Genomic DNA, 18,313 nt, shown 5'->3' with positions numbered 1-18,313 from the left:
ATCAAATCTTATGTTATTGTGTTCAGTTGTATCTGGGTTTTGTGTACCTAATCTCTTCCATTGATCAACTTAAATATTTTTAACCAGCACCAAATAATTTTGATGATTATTGTGAGGTCCTCTTCCTTGTTATTTTAAAGAAAATTTCTCTCATATTCTTGACAGGATGGCTTATTTTCAAGACATCTTTAGTTTTAAACTATTTTATCCCTTGCCATTGTGCTGTTCCCTCTTTCCTATCTTTTTCTGCTTCTCCTTTCTCTTTTCATTATGTTTTCCTTTTCTTTTCAGCTGCCTCTTTTTTGTTCCCTTAATCATAGTGTGAAATTGCAGTTAAAAATAGTATTGTATTTTCTTCATTTAATTTTAAAATTGAGTTTAACATTTTAACTCTTTAAAAAGAAATAACTAAATATGGTTATACACTCATTTTTACTTTTATGTGCCTCTAAAGTGTGAACTAAAAGTGCAACATGAGGCACATTTTCAGACAAGGTCAGTGTGTGAATTTGTTTGGCTTGACTATATATGTTATAGGAGGGCTGCTTTGAGGTGGGGAGGAGAAATGGTGGGTAGTGATAGTGATAAAAAAAAAGAACAAAATAAAAAATGCCAATGGAACATTAAGAAATACACATAATAGTAGAAGTTTAGAAAGGGACATAGAGAGGCTGAACAGTTTTGTTAATATACTTTTAAATTCAACATACAATTTTTAAAAACTGGAATAATTCAGTCTCCCATTTCTCTTCTTTGTTTATTGAAATGTTCATGCTTGTTGATATTTAAGTTCATAATAAAATAAAATATTAAAAGTGAATATGATGTGTCTAGAAGATAGTAAGAAGACTGGCTTGATTAGAGGGAAGAAGTTATGCTGACTAGGTTGAGAAATTTGCCCTTGATCTATCAAACTAGAAATGTAAGATTTTTTTTTTTCTCTCTAGAGCTAATGGGGAGAAGTAGCTTTTCTATCTTGAGCTCACTTGAGGGAAAACACTAGTAACAAAGCTGAAAAGTTTTCTGAAGTGAATTGGAATTAGGAAATGAATTTCAAATATTCATTGTGAGACTTGGAAAGTTAAGAAAAAAAGATGAGGATTGGTGGCAGTTGGGAGGACATAGGGATTCAGTATCTTTTAGAGTGAGAAGGAGTGAATGTTAAAAGTTGAGAATGAAATTCATGGAGTTTTAGAAAATTGGGGGTTTATTATTTATATATTTCCCTCTTGAATTATTTAGCATTTTGTACATAGTTTTATAAATCCTATAGTATTTCATATTTTGTGTATAGTATTTTGTACATGGTATATTCTGCTATAGTTTTGAATGCCCGCAATTTTGCCTATTGGATATTTCAAACTGAATGTCGTAGAGATGTCTTCAACATAATTTATCTAAAATTCAATTCATTATCTTTCTGCATAATTCCCCTCCTTTTCCAGACTGCCCTGTTTCTATTGAAAGTACCACCCATTCTTCTAGTATGCCAGGTTTATAACCTTGGCATTATCCTTGCATTCCTTACTCTTCTTCGTCTCAATTGTTCAGTCACCAAATCTTGTTGTTTCTACTTTAACACAACTTTTTGCAACCAACCCCTCCTCTCTAATTGCAGATCTACCATCTTGATTCAGTCCCATGTCTAAATTACTCCAACTGCCTCCTAATTGCTCTTCTTGCTTTGTCTCTCCCCATCCCATTCTATCCTACATACTCAACCAAATCCACTAGCTTCTGGTTGCCTCTAAAATATAAAAGCTCCTTGTTTTTTTTAAAGCCCAATACAACCTAGCCCTAATCTTTTCAGCCTCATTGGAAGTCACCTGTCCCCCAGCCTGTACTGATCCAGCCAGTCTGCCTCTATTCTGGACCTCACACATAATGTCCTGTCTTCCTTTTCCTTACCTTTACACTGGCTGTCCCCCATGCCTGGAATAGGGGATACCATCATCAAGCACATATTCTACATTCAGTCTTTTCCTGATTCTCCCTAATTGTTAGTGCCCTCTCAAATGAAATAGCATTTGTAAAGCACTGAGCATAGTACCTGGCACATAGTAGGTGTTTAATAAATGCTCATTCTCTTCTCCCTCCCCCCAAAGTGTTTAGCTGTTTGGTATGTATTTGTATTTATTAACTGGATATTTATGCTGTGGTTTGTTGTTTTTTTTTTTATATGTAGTCGTTGCTCTTATTAGAATGGGAGCTATGGCAAGTAGTGATTTTTTTCATTCTTTGTGTATATCACAGTGCCTGGAACATAATAGGCTCTTAATGAATACTCGTTGATTGATTGAATGATATTTGGAGTACCTATCTCACAACTTTGAAAAGATTTCAGAATGTTGAACAAATGAAATAATGTACGTAAAGCACTTTATAAACTTTAAATTGCTATTTAAACATCAGTTGTTATCAGCAAAGGCAATGTTCCTTATACTTAAACTCAATCTTTGATATTGAATGATTAAAAGAACTTCATTGCCATAAACATCAGTCAACTCAGATCCCAGTAAAGTCTCATTCTAGACCAGAAGTTCCCAAACTTATTTGGTCTACTGCTCCCTTTAAAACAAGTTACTCAGTGCCTCCCTGGAAATCTACTTTCTTTAACACTTTGATGCTTTTTTGAAATTTGAGTCATTTCAAAAAATATATTTTTTAATGGCCCATGTTAAATGTAATAATTTATTGTAAATTTGTGGATTTTTTCTGCATTGAGATTTTGATGATGTAATATTGCATCATGTAACTGTATAGTATCGTATTATAAACAAGTTATTACACTCACGATGCGTTCTGGACTTCCACCTGCCAACACTTGCTTGTTAAGACCTGTTGATGGACTTGCCCACTGATCAGTTATGACTCGCATTTTGTGTGCATATTTGGAAAATAATATAATCATTACGACTTTAATTCTGTTATACAACAGATGAAACATGTACAAACAGTTTTTCAAAATGTTCTCTTCTTTCCTTATGCTTCCACCACCCTCTTGTTTTTATTCAACGTCCCCCAATTGTACCCAAGGCTACTACCACAACCCCTTGCCCCCCATTTTTAGGAACCTCTGTACTATGCTAACTTAAATACTGAGTCCTCAACTAGAGTGAAACCTGCCTAATTACCTAATACTAGACCCCATTCAAGACAAGTTAGCCTAAGTTGATATACTAAAGAACTTTCTTGGGTTAATCAACTAGTATCTGAAATTAAGGGGCATCTCAGCTTCCAGTAGGAGCATTTGTTGGGGCATGTTTCCCTTTGGTTTACCATACCTAGTTCTGACCTATAGCCATGGCTTTCCTATTATCCCAGAGCTTGACTGCTGTAGTAATGATTTGCCTAGTTCTGTCCCCTCCAGATGAGAGAGCATAGATGGCAACCCAACTTGTGAATGTGTTATAGAAAAACCCGGTATTGTCATTCCAGATACCTGGCATAGCTAATGAGTAAAACCACAGAATCAGTAAGTAGGCCTAGTAGTACTCTATTCCTTATTGAAGAGAGGTAGGACACCTTCACCACCATAAAGCCCTAGTTTGAATTTTTTCTGTGATCTAGAAGGAACAACAGGACTCTGATTCAGAATCAGATAAATTTAATTCAACAAGCATTTATTAAGCATCTGCTGTGTACAGGGTACTGTGCTAGACACAAACATCCAAAACTAAATAAGATATGGTTAAAGTCATTTTGTCAAATACTTCATTGACCTCAGCTTACTCTTAGGTGGATGCCTGCACATTTACCTTTTTGTCTTAACCAGGAGCACCTGAGCTTACATCCTATGCTTGTGTCATGATACTTTGCCCTTCCAAAATCTGAAACTATTTACAAGAGATGCAGCATCTTGTAGTGGAGACAGCACTGTACTTGGGGGTCAGAAAGATATGGTTTCATGGTTAAGATCTGCTAAATTATGATTATAAGAAAATTACTTCATCACAATGAAACCTCAGTTTATTTGTAAAATGGGGATTATAATATTATCTACTTCATGGGGTTATTTTTAAAATCAAATGAAATATAACTGCATGCTATTAAAAATAAATAAAAATGAAATAAATTAAAAGCTTTCATGTTTGCATCTTAGTTGATGGCTCAAGGTGGCACGAGGTGTGGAAAGACCGAATTATTCATAGCTCATATGATGTTTGTGTCCATGCCAGTGGACATTAGGGATTACACAACCAGTTACCCAGCCATGAACCATCATTCGTATAGACTTTATTAAGGGCCTTCCTCCTTCAAGTGCATAGACTTATTTATCAAACATTAAGCATTAAGCAATGCTTACATCTAGTAGGTACTTAGAAATGCTCATTGAATTTAATTGTAGAGTCCTTACTCAAACTAAAATGCCAAGCTTTCAAACTCTGCTTTAGAGAGCTCAACCCAATGGGCTGAGCTGAACCCAATGGGTTCAAATGCAAAACGCACACTTGCCAAAAAGATTATTTTATGGAGAACTCACACAGGGCAAGCATTCACATGGTGGTCAGAAGACGCGATAAAAGGATACTCTCAAGGTCTCTCTTAAGAACTTTGGAATTGATTGTGTGACATGGGAGACATTGGCACAGGACCACTCAGCATGGCATGCCCACATTAGAGAAGGTGCTGTGCTCTATGAGCAAAGCAGAATTGAAACAGTTCAAAGGAAATGTAGGATATGGAAGTCTGGAGTATCCACCCAAATGTTCACATGGAATATTTGTGCTAAACCAGTAGTAGACCATTCCGAGCTTGTATTGACCTGATCAGCTACAGCCAGACACATTTTGACTCAAGCATAGTGATGTCATGTTAGTCCTCTTTGAGAATGAAGGACAACAACCAACCAGAGTAATGTACTAAAGAGCTGGGGAAAATATAAACTTTAGGTAACATACAACCCCTGCTTTTGGCATGTCAACACACAATGCTTGTAATCCCGGCTAGTGGATCTCTTCAACTCAGAAATTCTGAGCTGCAGTGGGTTATGCCAGTCAGGTGTTCAAATTGGGGTGGGGAGTGGGAGGGAGCACCTGTTGCCCAAGGAGAGGCAAACTGGCCCAGGGAGGAAAGAAGCAGATCAAAAGTTTCCTGTGCCTGAGTGTGCTTAAATTACTCTCTATTCTTACTTAGTCTTTGGAATCAGAAAGTTACTATTGGTGCTTGAAAGGCTGATGAGGTGTCTACAACTTGGTATTTTTATTTTCAAACTTCAAGTATTTTTGAAATAGAGATTCATTTTTCCGTGGAATTCTGAAGATTTTTTGTGACTTAAGACTTTGAAGTACCTGAAAGTCTGGCTTGCAAAAGCTGTCTTAAATTTGTTCTTTGAAAGATTATGGCTGCCCTCTTTTTCTAATGGCAAAGAACTGCAAACTAAGGTGGTATCCAATCAATTGGAGAATGACTGAAGAAATGATGGTATGTGAAAGTAAGGGAATATTATTACATCATAAGAAATGACAAAAAAATGGTTTCAGACAAATCTGGGAAGACTTTTATGAACTGATGCAGATTGAAGTGAGTAGAATTAGAACAATTTATAAAATAACAACACTGTATGGAAAAGCAACTGGGAGACTTAATTACTCTGATCACTGCAATGATCAACCAGGATTCTTGAGTACTATTAATGAAACATTAATAGAGAGAAGTGAACTCCAGGAGCAGAGTGAGGCATATGTTCTGGGATATGATTAGTGTGTGGATTTGTTTTACTTGACTATGCATATTTCATACAAGCACAAAGTGGCACCCAATGGAAGTTGTCACATTCTCTGAAAATACTGTTAGTATGATTAGGCTATAGTTATAGTTTTGTAGAGAAATAGAAACAATTTGAGTTTTAATGAATAACAAGTTTTAATGAATATTAACTAACAATGTTGAAAGCATGCTTACTGGGGGGAAGGGAAGGCAGGAAGCTTAAATATGATCTCATCCTGGTAGGGGAGAGAGAGGAAACCTAGGAGTAGTAGGACAACCCTTTGGCTATCTTCAAATGTTATGAGTGCAGTTGTCTGGAAGATGTGTTTATTCTTTGTTTCTCTACAATGCAGAAACAAGATCAGTGGGTGGAAATTTTGGCTTTATAATTTGGGAGAGAGAGGGCAGGAATAAGCATTTATATAGTGCCTACTACATGCCAAGCACTCTGCTAAGTGCTTTACAGTTGTTATCTCTGATCCTCAAAACAACCCTGTGAGGTAGGTGCTGTTATTATTTCCATTTTATAGTTGAGGAAACTGAGGCAGACTGAGGCTAAATGTTTGCTTAGGGTCACACAACTGAAAGTACCTGAGGCTGGATTTGAATTCAGGTCTTTCTGACTCCAGGCTCAGCACTCTATCCTCTGTGCCACCTAACTGCCTCTAAATACGGAAAATTTCCCGCTTGTCGGAGATATCCAAAAATGAAATGGTTTACTAAGCAAAGTACTGAGTTCTCCTTTGTCACTGAAAGAGTTCAGGCTGAGGGAAGATCTTGCCAGCTGTGTTCCATTGCAGTGGTCTCTGAAGTAGAATCATGGGGTTATCCCTGTGGGCCTGTGACTTGATTTCAAGGGTTGATCACTATCAATTCAAGGGAAGAAGGATCACACCCACTTCAATAGTCAGTCATAAGGCTTGTCTCCAATATAACCCTACCCTTATTCCCCAGCACCTCACCATTCTATTCCTTCCCTCTATTGTACAACCTTTCAACCTTCTTTCTGAATCAGGTGTCACATCCTTAGGGCAGTTATAACCTAAACTAACTACTACTCAGCTATCTACAGCACTTGTGCAGGTGCCATTGGGCAAATTCTACCCCTCCTTCAATCCTCCCTCTAGATCACCTAGGGACAATGACAGGAACCTATTGGAAGGCTACCTCTCACTTAAAGGCAGTGAGAGCCCTACCTCTTTACATTTGGTGTGGGACAGTGAGTCAGACAGCATAAGCAGGAATGGGATTGGTTATGATCTGGATCAGAGCTATCCTTATATTACCTTCCTCTCTCCTCCCCCCACACAATCCGTCCATCTTCCACAGTAACCTATTATTCTTGAAGTCACCACCATCCTTCCAGTCATCCAGGTTTGCATAGCCTCAATGTGAATTTCAGTTTCTTCCCTCCCATCCCACGTATCTATCAATTGCCAAGGTTGTTGGTTTTACAACTGCATCTCTTAACTTGATCTTTATCTCTCCACTCAGAGCTACCACCCTAGTTCAGGCCCTCATCACAAGATGACTGGACATGGCTTCCTAATGGTTTCTTTGCCTAAGTTAACTCCTCTCTCCAATTCATCTTCCCTATAGCTGCCAGTGATCTTCCTAAGGTGTAGATCTGATCATGTTACTCTCTTACTATGAAAACTCTGGGAGTTCCCTCTTGACTATAGGATCAAATGTTATTTCATCTTTATCTTGTCCTCTTAAAATTTATGCATTTGTGCACGGTTTATATTTTACTATGGTAGCATATAAGTAAATTTTGAGACCTCTGTTGTAGAGGATTTTGGAGTAAGAAGTTGTACTTCATGACTTCTGAGGTGTCTTCTTGATTATAGTATTAAAGCTCTTGATTCTTGTTATCTTTTATCCACATTAGAAACTAATTATACCCTCTTCCCACCCCCTAATTTTTTTTTCTTTTAAAGGCAAAAAGCAGAAATAAATGTTGGTTTGAGAGTGTAACTTCCTGGTATTATGGCTTGAGAGAGTCCTAACTTACTAAGAACAGATAGGAGACAATCAGGACATACATTGGAATTTAAGGAGTGAGAGTTGTAAGTTGATAGTGCAGTTAATTATTATTTTAGAGAAGTGTCAAAGTGACAGTGAAAAGGAGGGGTTTTATTTGGGGAGGGTGTATGCTGTTAATCCAAGGATTCTAGAGAATTGCAGTTAGGATACAAATAAGATACAAAACTCTACATGCTGGATTGCAGCATAATGTGGGTTATTTTAATTCAGTGAGAAAACTTTGTGACAGAGCTTCTGCCTATTGGGGCAAAAAGAAATCTATAGCTATAATACAGGGCTCTCTGCTTATTTTTATGATTGCTATATGGCTGTATTTCTAGGATAGAAGAGATTTCTGAATTGGATGAAAGGTTGGACTAGATAATTTCTAAAGCTTTTCCAGTGATAGGCAAATTAATGAGGTATTGGTGGAACTATAAATTGGTCCAACCATTTTGAAAAACATTATATTAAAAAAGTCGATAAACTATACATACCCCAACCCAACATTGCCACTACTAGTCATATCCCCCAAGGAGGTGAAAAAGGTAAAGTTCCCATATGTAAAATCAATCATCAGGCATTTACTAAGCACTGTGGTTGGGAATACAAAGACAAAAAAATGAAACCATCCCTGCCCTGAAGGAACTTACAGTCTGTCCAAGGAGATGACATCGACTACATTCACAACCTAAGGCCTTCCAGCCTTTCCAGTCTCCCTATACTTTACTTACCTATACATACACACTGGGATTGGGCTATGCTTTCCCCATTCTCTGCCACAACCTCTGCTGTGTCTGTGTCTTTGCCTTTGCACTGGCTATCCCCGCAACCCGAAATGCTCTCCCTTTTCATTTCTACTTGTGTGAATCCTGTGTATCAATATGAACCAAATAAATACAGGTTAATTTTTTGAGGGGTGGCACTAGCAACTGTGATGTTCAGGAAAGGTTTCACGTATTTAAGCTGTCTCTCAAAAGAAACCATGAGTGCTAAGAGGCATAAGTAAATTGGGATTAAATTTTGCGCATGGGGGAAGGGAGCAGCAAACCACTCCAGTATCTTTGCCAAGAAAACCCCAAAAGGGGTCATGAAGAGTCTGACAAGACTGAACACAGCAAAATGTCACAAGCCTCCTCAAAAAACTCCAATGGCTATTCACTCTAGGGTCAGATACAAATTTCTCAGTTGCTGGAGGCCCTCTATAATCTGAATCCAACTTAAAGCCTTATACACTATTTACCTTCACACATGCTAAATAGCCAAATTGGCCTTCTTGGCCCTCTTCACATGCAACATGCCATCTCCATCACTTTGGCATTGGTTGCCATTTCCTTCTCCAGCTCATTTTACAGATGAAGAAACTGAGGCAAACAGAGTTAAGTGACTTGCCTTGGGTCACACAGCTAGTTAAGTGTCCAAGGCTGGATTTGAATTTAGGAAGATGAGTCTTCCTGACTTCAAGCCCTGAACTCTATCCATTGTGCCACCTGACTACCCTGGGTTGTGACATGGTCAGCCTTAAAAATCACTCTGGCAGGTGTGTGGAAGATTGATTAGAGAGGAAAAAGACTTGAGTCAGAGAGATAAATTAGGAGACTTTTGCATAAGCCAGGCAAGAAGTGGCTCTGAGTGGAAAGAAGGGGACAAGTTGAGGAGAGATGTAAAAATAGAAAGGACAAGATTTGAAAACTGGATACAGGAAGTGAATGAGAGGAGGAATCCAGGAGGACACTAAGTTTGCAATGCAAGGCAACCTGTAGGATGTGTTGGGTACAAGAATTGTGAAATTAGGGAGGGGATGGCTTTGGGGAAAGATAATGAGTTTCTGTTTTGGTCTTAATGTTTGAAATGAGGAAACTGAGTCTGGGAGAGGTGAAGTGACTTAGGAAAGTCATGCAGATAGTAAGTGGTAGACCTGAGATCTCTTTAACCTCTTGAAATCCTAATGATTATTGGAAACAGAAACCTTTGCTTTGTCCTTTGAGTCATTTAGTGCCATGACTTGTAGCATCAAAATAGTAGTATTAACAAGATGGGCTTTTGTGACAGGGAAGAAACCCTATATGTAAGTATGTGATCATTGAAAGCACTGTGTAATTAACCAAATGCAGTCTACCACAATATTTTCCTACTCAGAATTTAGGCTAAGTATGTTGCCCTTTTTTCTTCTGGTTTTATAAGTGCAAAAAAAAGTAAAACTACTTAATTCATCTGTTCATCTAGAGGTTATTATATGGGGTATGGATCTAACTTTGTTTTTCTTCCCATTGTTATCTGATTTGTCCAATAGCATTTATTAAAATTCTTTTCCCTGTTATGTAATTTTATCAGGTTTATAGCATAGATCCAAAAACATAAAAAAAGATTTAAAAATTTCTAAAGTCTCTAATATGCTTCAGTGGTCTCTTTTTGTCCTTTTAAAAATTAAGTACTTTTCTAAATTATATTTTAATTTTAATAATTATTTAATTTTCTAACATATAAAATAATAGTAAAAATATTTCAGAATATGGAAGTTTTTCCCTACCAATTTGCTCTTTAAAAAAAAAAAAACCTGTTCCCTTTAGGGAATTTTACTCTGGTACTTTTGCTCACTAATTTTTCCATATACATTTTGCTGTCATTTGTTTACATAAAATGTTCTACTGGAATTTTAGTGTTTTAGTCTGCAAACTTCTAGAATAGTGTCATTCTTATTCAATTTACTCTTCCTAGCAAAGAGCAAATATCTCTTTCTGTTGATTCTACCATTAAAGTTATATGGTTCTCTTCTTTATTTAAGTCTCATGTGTCCAATGTTAGACTAATAATCAAACATTTACTTTTTCTTATTCTTCACTTTAACTTATAACATACCTTGTAACTGTAATTAAAAAAAAAAAACCTGTTGCTTATGCAGTACCCTAGAGTTCAAAGTGAGCTTTAATTGGAGGTCACATTTGAGTCTCACAATGACCCTATGGATATAGGTTACATGTATTATTATTATCCTCACTTTACAGAAGAAGACACTGACTTTTTCTGACTTAGAGAGGCTGTGACTTTTCTATGGTCATGTAGAAATTCATATATACTTAAATGAAATACTGCAACAGGTAATCCATTTTAAACAGGTTAAAGGCAGCAGGGTTTGCTATTAAGTCTATTCCCACTTTCTATGATTAGTGAGAAAGTCATTTGTTTACACACATATTGGCTGATTATCCTACTTCAGGCACAGTAAAGTAAAGTATAAGTAAAGTAAAAATTTGAAAAATTTTCTTATTGCTATGATTAGAATTTGTCATGTTATCATTTAATTCTTAATTTGGATTTTTCATTTACCCAAATATCCTATTAGATCTGAGCTATCAATGAGTTGTAATTTTGTCTTATTTTTGAAATAATAAAATAAGATTGTTTTAGAAAATAATAAAAAAGTTCATAGTAAAATTATATTAATTATAATAGAAATAATAAAATAGGGTTGTTTTTTTTTTACAGAAAATGTTCTTTTAATCAGCATTATCTAAGTTGCTTTCTGCTTCATTATTTTGATATACTTGAGAGAAGATCATCAGTTAAGTACTACGTACTTAAAGTCTTCAAATGAGCCATCATTTAATCATAAGTATACTCTCTCCTGATGTTAGATACAAACTCTGAACACCCTACACAGGAAGATGAAGTGCTGGAAATTCTTAAAACCGTCAGTGACCGACACTCTGGTCATGCGCCTCTCAAAATACTTAAAGCTTTTCTAGTTTGGTGTAGGGCCTGTTGGAGCTTGTGTTTTGATTATTACCTAGCTTTTAAAAATTTGGGGTCACACATCAAGAAGATACACTGGAATCGGATGTTAGTTGGAGCATACTTATTTGATAGGTAGTAGCAACAGTTTTTTCGAAATATTGATGCCACTATATTGCCAGATATTTAGTGTTATGGATAATTTTGTAAATTTGTGGTTTGCATGGCTTCAGCTATCATTTTTTCCTCTACTTTCTAGGAAGTGACAGCTAGCAGTCGCCACTATGTTGACAGGCTATTTGACCCTGATCCCCAGAAAGTTCTACAAGGTGTTATGTAAGTAGCATTTATTTAAGAGCTTATTTTAAGTTTTGTTTGTCTTCAGCATTTGTTTTATACTTCTAATTTTACTTGGATTATCTTTGGAAAGCAGCACATGTCACTTAGTGATTCTGTTAATTTTCGTTAGATAATTTAAGGAATTGATTTTTTTTAATAACTGAAGATAAAATATAGTGCTACTCATAGTCACAAATATTTCCTGTGTAAAAATATTTTTGCTATTATAATAGAGAACTGATTGGTACTCTAGAATGAAATTGGCATTCCATTGATCAAAATACAAAAGACGTTTACCTTATATTTTTCCTCCGTGATATTTTATCCTGAATTTTATATGGATGGGTCCTTGTCTTCTGCAACCTCAGTGTCTATCACTAAGCAGTTTTTGTAAATTACAAAAGACCAGCTGTTTACATAGCTATCAATGGCAAGGTTAATTGGATCTTAAAACTTTTAAAATATGTTTTTTTTGAGCAATTACTTGATATTTAAGGAAGAAGACAGTTTTGAAGGAATATAGTTGTTTTTGTGTGAGAGATAGAGAAAGAAAATAATGTAATTCCTTTTCCTTTCAAATTTTTTATTTGGGGCTTAAGAATTATGAGTCCAGGGGACACCATCATTTGTTTCACTTCTAGTTTATTGTTTGAAGCTTCTCACTGGGTTTTGGTACATCATGGACCCACAATCCTGTACTTCCAGGTTAAGGATGGTTGGGGAATGACACAATTTGAGAAGTATTTGGTTAGGGATATAGCAGCATATAGACTGACTAGTTTTCTTTTTCCACTTCCATAGTGAATTTTTCATTTTCAAATTAATAGAACCTTTAAATTTAACCCTTTACTTGCCTTGACAGTTTCAATTCAATTCAAAAAATATTTTTGAATATAAATCTTGTGTACAGAGTGCCTAGGTATATGTTAGGGAAATGCAAAGGATTAGATAAGACAGTCTCTGCCTTCGTGAAACTTAACACTGCCACAAATAACTGATATAAAATGGTTGAAATCTACATTAGAGAAATGCAAAGTGCTTTATTAAGTCACAAAGAGAAAAATTGTTACTAACTGGAGAGGTAGAGGAATGTTTCACAAAAGAAGTTGTGTTCAAATTGGGCTTTAAGGGATAGATATTAACTTGACATAGGCAATAAGATAAAGCTATTGCATGGAGGAGAACAAGAAGTATGTTTTCAGAGAAGGGAGTAACTAGTCAAATGTGGCTCTAGCCTCATGGTTTCTTGCTTGGACTATTGTCATAGCCTTCCAATTGGTCACCCTGAATCCAGTCTTTCCTTTCTCCTATCTATCTGTCACAGGTTTGACTACCTCTCTGTCTTGAAACTTTAGGGGCTCTCTTTTGCCATGAACTTCACAGTCTGGTTCCAGTCTTTGCTTTTTGGCGTGTGATTATACATAACTTCCTTTCTTGAGTTCCACAGCTCAGAAAAGTGACATCTTGTTTTGCAAACATGACACTTCCTCTCCTGTCTCTGTGCCATTGCACAGGCTCTCTCCCAATGTGAAATGTTGTTCCTGTTCACCTATATGGACCAATAGTTCCCTTCAAGGCTCAGTTCAAATGCTATCTTTGCTGCTTTTCTGAATTTCTAATTGCTAGTGCCTGTCCAGCCCCTACCCAAATCACTGTGTCTTTTTGTGTCTCTCCTATATTTGCTTATCTGTGAACATTTTGTATTCTCTTGGTAGAGTATAAGCTTCTTGAGGCCAGGGACTGTGTCTTTTTATATTTGTATCCCCAATAACTGTATTGTACCTAGCAAACACATTTTAAATGTTTGCTTGTTTGGCTGGAGCTTATGCCTGTATTTCAACCCTTCAGTATCTCATTGATGTGACAACTCTCTCAACCTGCTACAGGTTGCAGCTCATTCTTACTTGTCCATCCTGTGTTGCTCTTGTCTGTGTCCTATAAACACACTAGCTATTATTATTATTAATAATGATAATATATTTGTTGTACGAGCTTCACTCAACATGTTGAGGGCCATCCTTTTGTCCTTTGATATTGTTTGGATACTAGTGGAGGATGCAAGCTGACCATTAGTTATTATTCTCCCTTGCTAGATGACTGACCCCTCTTTTTTCCAGACATACGTTTTTCTAATGATAGCCTAAAATGACTACTACTGTGTAATTTCTCATTTGTATTGTGTTGCAGCCGGTTCATATCAACTATGATGTCCTTTGCAAGGCCTTCAACTTTAGTTCTTTAGGGTGTGCCATATGCTGTTCCGCGACTTGCATTCATACGACCTTAAAAGAAGAGTATTGTCAAAAAGATATGGGCTTTTGTTTCAGAGAGAAGTATTGGTGCGTTAAAAGAATTGTGCAGTTGCCCTAAGGAAATTTAACTTTCTCCCTTCTGTTCAGTTCTAGGCCCAGCTCATTGTCCATTTGCAGTGGTTTTCCTAGATTTGTTTACTAATGGAAAAACTCTGTGGATTGTCAGTGTAACTGCCTGTGAGAGTTTGGATAATAAGCATCCTAGGTGGCAGTTAGTTGGCATAGTGGGTAAAGTCTTGGATCTGGAGGCAGGAAGGCCTTCGTTGACCTCCTGCTTCAGACAGTTACTAGTAGTGTGAATCTGGGCAAGTCACTTACCCCCTGGCTGCCTCAATTTCCTCATCTGCAAAGTGGGGATAATAATAACACTTACCTTCCAGGGTAGTTTGTGAGGATCAAATGAAATAACATATGTAAAGCACCTCGCAAGCCTTTAAATGCTGTATAAATGCTAGCTATTGTTATTTTCCATTGTTTTTGTTTTTCTGCTTAGTTTTTTCTTTGTGGGTAGTTAGATTAAACTCTTTTGAGCTACTATGAATCTAATTTAGGAGACTGTAATGTCCCAGGGCTTGATTCAATTAAACAAGAATTTATTAAGTGCCTACTATATGCCAGGCACTGTGCTAGATCCTGAAAATACAAGGACAAAAATGATGTTATCAGCACAGTATCATCTATAAATAGGAGTACCTGAAGGGCCACACCATCTATAGAGAATCCCTTTTCCTTTTGGACTTGACTTTTTCATGACAATAGCAAACACTGTTGGCAAGCATACATATCCCTGTTTTAAGTTATATTTGTCTATCAAGTCATTAAACAGAGTCATCCCTGTTGTTGCCCTTTTCACAGAATCTTGTATGACTTTGCCATAATGTGAATGGGAGGTTCCTTGTCAGAGGAGAAGCTCTAAGGTTTTATATTGCTCTGCTGAGTCAAATGTTTTTTGCTATAGTTATCATACAGTAACACAGTGGAATCTTAAATTCTTTACACTTTTCAGTTAGTTGAAGCTATAAAGTATGATTCTTTATAGAGTTATCATTTGCTATTCCCTTCTCATACCTTTTCAGAGGTGCTCTTGATACATGTATAGATGATTCTCATAAATTTTGTAAATTTGAAACTAGGCATATGAATGAGTAATTATTGATATTCTTTTGACCACTTTTTGGAGTACTTTTTATGCCCTCATATTTTCCCCTCTTTGAGATACCTTAAAAACTGATTCTTTAATGCCCTCAAAATTGTTTTTGGTTCCAGCATGAATTGCCTGTGTATATATAGTTTACCTATCTCTTTCATCTTTGTTTTCTTCAGTCCCATTTTCACTTTCATATGTAGGTACATCCTGGACTGTGATATAAAAGTCCAAATGTGGCAGCTCTACTGTCCTTTGGCAAAAAGATTTTGTTATAAAACTCAGGTTCTGGGGTGGGGCCAGAGGAGCAGACACTCTAGCAGATTCTACCATGTTGGAAAGACTTCAAGGATATGTTTGGCCAGGAACTGTCATTAAAGGACTTATATAGATTACCTCAGAGAGGCTCATTACATGGAGGTTGTCCAGTAGGGGATGAATTTGTTTGGTTACAGCAATCCATGAAGAGAGTAGTCTACCAGGCTATACTACGACTGTAAACTACTTGGCCAGAGTTTACTTCTGATAACAGATCATGTCTACTTTCTAAAGAGTATTTTAGCTAAATGTGGAGGAGTTGGTTTCTTGGTAAGGAACATTTTGGCCACAACGACTCATGAGAAAAATTCAAAATGGTTCTTAGTCCTTTGAGTTAGTGTAGTAACAATTCAGCTAGCAGCTGTTTTGGGGTGTAAGACCCAACAAGACTAGCAACAAGAGCTGCCAGCACAGGTTCTTTTGATCTGCTTTACTAAGAAAAGTAACTGTAAGGTGTAAACAGTCTTACTTTAATCCAGCATACAAATATTGTTCACTTAGTTCAGGAGCAAAAGCCAGCAACCTGAACTTCAGAGCAAAACAAACAAATTACAAACAAACACAATATAAATAGACCAGATCACAATTCATAGTTACCAGGAAAGTATCAACATCTAGGTTCACAAGCCAGGAGGCTTTTAGAGCAGCTGCCCAGAGTCCCATGCCACTCTTCCAGTGACTGGGAATCCCAGTAGTCAAAGGCCAACCTTGGATCTTATGTATCCCTGTCAGGGCCTGAAGGATTCACATCTAATTAACAAAAGGGTGTGGTACCTAGTAAGGCTTAATCAAAGGCATTTGATCACTTTAGCATTTCTAAAAGAGAAAACAGTAAAAGAAAGTCCCACCTTAATTACCAATGCAGTTAGTCTTCCTTTGCACTGAGGGTGGTAGAAAAGGCATCTGAGTGTATTAAGATTCACACATTAACCTACCTCTTGGTACTAAATTTGAGATCTTTTTCGAATAACAAAATTGATATATTACTAGAAAAACTAACTTATCACTCTTGAATCCTTGGCTAGTGCTTAGGCAGAGTAACAAATATGAATAAAGGAAATAGTTTATTAATACCTAGTAGGAAAAACTAAAGGAAAATGCAAGAAGAAATATAGCTTGACTTTTCAAAATGATTCATAAGAGAACCTTCAGAAGCAGGTTGTATACTGTATCTTTCAGATTATACTTATTCTTTCTAGTTGTCTTCTTCAAGTGGCAACAGTGTATTTTTCTCACCATTTTTTTTTTGGTCTTTGTTTTGTTATTTAACAGGATACTGTTATTTAATAGGATACTTAATGAAGTTTGAGTCCACTGGGAAATTGTGAGAAATGGTCATTATCATTTATCATATTGCTACAAACACATGCCACTTTGGAAGGAAAAAAAAGATTGTGTTTAGTTCCTTCCCCATTAAATAGTAACAATAACAGGGAATAGGTCCAACTTAAATTACAAAATGGCTCAATATGTGTAGTTGAATTAAGGTTATTAAGTGATTTAAGTAAATAAAGGGATTTTTGGGAGTTCTTTTAAAGACAGCTGAATCATCTTTTGTTCAGGAGAAAATATCAAATAAAATGAGAAGAAAAATTATGTGAAATAGCATGAGTTTATTAACCTGCAGTTTCTGAATCATAATTAAATTCATTTTGTTTTATTTATTTATCTATCCATTTATTTATTTGTTTGTTTGTTTGTTTATTGCCTGCTGTGTTCAGTTATTTCTTGCTAGATAACACTCTCTGTATGTTCTATCAGTATCTTAAACTCAACTTGTTTAAATTGGAGTTCATCATTTTCAGGCCCCTCCTTGTTTGCCTTCATCTCTTCTAAACTCTCAGGTCCTCCAGACTTTCTAGTTTCAATTGAGGGTAATATTCTCTCACTCAGGTTCATAACTTTGGAGTCATTCATTACTTTTTGGGAAAAAAAAAATTTCGATGGTATTTTTTTACACCACAAATATTTCCCAATATTTTACCTCTGCATATGTCTGCCTTCCATGCCCCCACTGTCAAAAAGACCAACATAGTTACTATATTTAACAGTGTGTGTACCAGTTAGTACCTATAGTTTCCATTTCTCTCTACCAATAGCTGTACAAGTAGTTCTTTTCTCTATACCTCTGTACTAAGAAGAGGAAGGTCTGTATTATCATCTATGCCCTAGAACCAGTTTTGATCATTGCCTTTTATCTGAGGTGAGTTCTTTTAAATGTGGTTTTCATTTAAACTTTTATAACCATTATGAATATACTAGTTTTATTTTCTTTCATCAGCATCTCTTTGTGTGCATCTTCTAGTGTTTTTTTGAATTTCTGGTATTCGTCCCTTCTTATTTCACAAAAACATTCCGTTGCATTCATATACTACAATTTGTTGAACAATTCCTCCAAGTGATGAGCACCCACTTTTTGCTGGGGGGGTGGCCTATCACAAAAGTACTCCTATGACTATTTTAATAAGTTTGTAACCTTTCCTTTTGGCTTTGACTTTGTTGGTTTACATTGCAAGTAGTGATTTCAAAGAATGTGAACAATATAGATTTTTCTTGAATGATTCCAAATTATTTTTTCAGAATTGTTGGACCAGTTCTTTGTCTCACCAATAATGCATGTTTCTGTCTTCCACCCTTGATTTTTCCACCTCCCACAGCCTCCCCAAATCAGTTGTCAGAACCTCTTTTTCTATTATCACAATTATCTCATATTTATCTAGATCTTTCTAGTTCA

The 18,313-nt window shown here is 36.3% G+C and overlaps 1 protein-coding gene across 1 annotated transcript in view; it reads left to right on the top strand.

Moving 5' to 3' along the window:
* Nucleotides 1–18,313, top strand: part of ARMC8 (armadillo repeat containing 8) — a 129,855-nt gene that overhangs the window by 4,677 nt on the left and 106,865 nt on the right. The window contains exon 2 of the mRNA XM_036744695.1: nt 11,726–11,802. Within this exon, the coding sequence (XP_036600590.1) occupies nt 11,726–11,802 (77 nt within the window). The remainder of the gene's footprint in view (nt 1–11,725; nt 11,803–18,313) is intronic.

The sequence above is a fragment of the Trichosurus vulpecula genome, chromosome 2, assembly GCF_011100635.1.
Source record: "Trichosurus vulpecula isolate mTriVul1 chromosome 2, mTriVul1.pri, whole genome shotgun sequence".
Taxonomy (NCBI): Eukaryota; Metazoa; Chordata; class Mammalia; order Diprotodontia; family Phalangeridae; genus Trichosurus; species Trichosurus vulpecula.
Note: the sequence above shows the minus strand (reverse complement) of the source record. Positions and strands in the feature narration are given on the sequence as shown.